Source organism: Neoarius graeffei, chromosome 16 (genome assembly GCF_027579695.1).
Source record: "Neoarius graeffei isolate fNeoGra1 chromosome 16, fNeoGra1.pri, whole genome shotgun sequence".
NCBI lineage: Eukaryota > Metazoa > Chordata > Actinopteri > Siluriformes > Ariidae > Neoarius > Neoarius graeffei.
Window position 1 is genome coordinate 28,531,405 of NC_083584.1, and position 2,287 is coordinate 28,533,691.

General features: G+C 38.1%; 1 protein-coding gene across 1 annotated transcript in view; it reads left to right on the forward strand.

Annotated features, from left to right (window-relative positions):
- Positions 1-273, forward strand: part of dlx5a (distal-less homeobox 5a) — a 1,830-nt gene extending 1,557 nt beyond the window's left edge. The window contains exon 3 of the mRNA XM_060942049.1: positions 1-273. This exon is cut by the window's left edge and continues 227 nt beyond it. Coding sequence (XP_060798032.1) covers positions 1-88 — 88 coding nt within the window. The 3' untranslated portion in view covers positions 89-273.
- The last annotated feature ends 2,014 nt before the right edge of the window (positions 274-2,287 follow it).

Consider the following 2,287-nt stretch of genomic DNA (forward strand, 5'->3'; position numbering starts at 1 on the left):
CTCCTCCGGCGGCCCGGTGAATTCCCATCTCCAGGCTCCCAATTCCTTACAGCACTCTCTGGTTCTCGGATCAGGAACGTTGTACTGAAATTTGTGTTAATACTCGGTTGTATCGGACTGATGTTTAATTTTTTCCCCCCTTTCTGAAGAATATGCAATGTACTGATTTGACAGTCACAGAAAAAACAAACAAGCAAACAAACGTGTATAATGTGTAAATGTGTGCATGTAATTTATTTGCATTTGGAAGACTTATTAAATGGTTTTCATGGACTACAGACCCACACATTCTCAATGGTGCCTTAAATTGAAACCTCAACGCTTGTCATACCTGGACGTGCCATATAATTAAGAGCAACGTACAATAAATATAGGAATTGCATGGTTTTTTTCTCCTTCAAATTTACTCTTTGAGTCTGTCATATTTTACCCGACTGTTAAATAGGTAATTTATGTTAAACCTGAACACTCATTCATTAGGTCTCTCGCCATAAATATTTGATGAAGCATTTTTTTTTTTTTTACGTTTACATTTGATATATTGACTGTGGTATTTGCTAAGTGGATATGAGGTGGTCTCGGACTTCTAATGAGTACAGGAGTAAACTTGAATTACAAACGACAAGATCACATAAATTATATTAATGATGCAGTAAGTCTATGCTGCATCTAGGCCTATAAATTCGAGGTGTCCAAGGATACAGTTCTTTAGCATGCCAGTCGTTATGGAGTTTTAACACTGCTTCACTGCATTCAGGTCTCATGAACACAATTCAGTAGATATCCTTCAGGACATTCGGGTTTATTAGAATAATGCTACTTCAGGCTATGTTTAGTTCTATTATTATTATTATTATTATTATTATTATTATACAGTAAAAAGACTTTGAATGAGCTAATTATCAATCTACCAAATTACTTATAATAGCTTATTTAGGCCTAGTAGGCGTATTTTCCATTCTGTACGGTAAACAAAGCCTAAATATCGAAGGCATTTAGGATATTAGGCTATAGATATCCTTAACGTTGTAGACAATTCAGGATTTAAAAATATCTCTCTCTCTCTCTCTCTCTCTCTCTCTCTCTCTCTCTCTCTCACACACACACACACACACACACACACACACACACACACACACACACACACACACACACACACACACACACACACACACACAGAGTGGCGTACATTTGTCTGTTTTAAATTTTTGCGAATGATATGAAAGAAACTGCTTGTTACAACCTCCAGCTACAGCTCAGCTCTCACAGATCCTTTTCAGTTTTATAACGGATAATATAAATCACGGAAATGTGAAAGTTTAATCAAAGCTCTAAAACAAGTACAACAAGTGCATGGTATAACAAAACCTAAAAAGCATAAAACATCTCAGTAGGAGATCGCATATATTTTTATTGTCTACAATCAACAACTATGTCTACAATATCTTAATTGTCATTAATTTTGCGGTTACACCTGTATGCTCGTCACATCCTTCAAGTCTCTCTCACACACCCATACACTTGCACGTAAGGACGCGCGTGCGCGAGCGCACACACACACACACACACACACACACACACACACACACACACACACACACACACACACACACACACAGTAAACACTAAAATCAATGGCATTATTATTATTTCGCCTAAAGGTTGCAGTATTATAGGAGAAAATGAGAAATATCATAAAAGTTGTAAATTCCTGAGGTGCAAGAATTACAAACCGTAAAACTGGTATTAGGACTGTTATGTTTATCCTTGATTATCCTCTAAAGCGTTCACACACACACACACACACACACACACACACACACACACACACACACACACACACACACACACACACACACACACACACACACACACACACTTACTTCCTATGCCATTATATCGAGAGCCTTGTTAAATTCCAACTGACCATTTTCCACTCAGCGAATCCCTCCACAAATGGTGTATGAATAATGACAGTTAGCTTCAACTGTATAACGCTCAACAATAATTATACTTCCACCAGGATTAGAGGTCCATTATCATAATCTGGACATTTACAATTATGTATAATTTGCAAAGATGCGCTTGGTTCTTGATTGCAGAAGGCTTTTTCTAGCTCACCATCGCTAAACAGTGACAGTAATAGCGGTTAATTTTGCGGCCAATATATAAGAGGTGTCGGGCTGCGCAAAACACTTTCACACCTGAATTTGCTTACTCAACCACGAGCAGTGCATGGGACTGTCCGTATTCCCTGTGGGATCTGCACCGAAACCACGACCTCTAT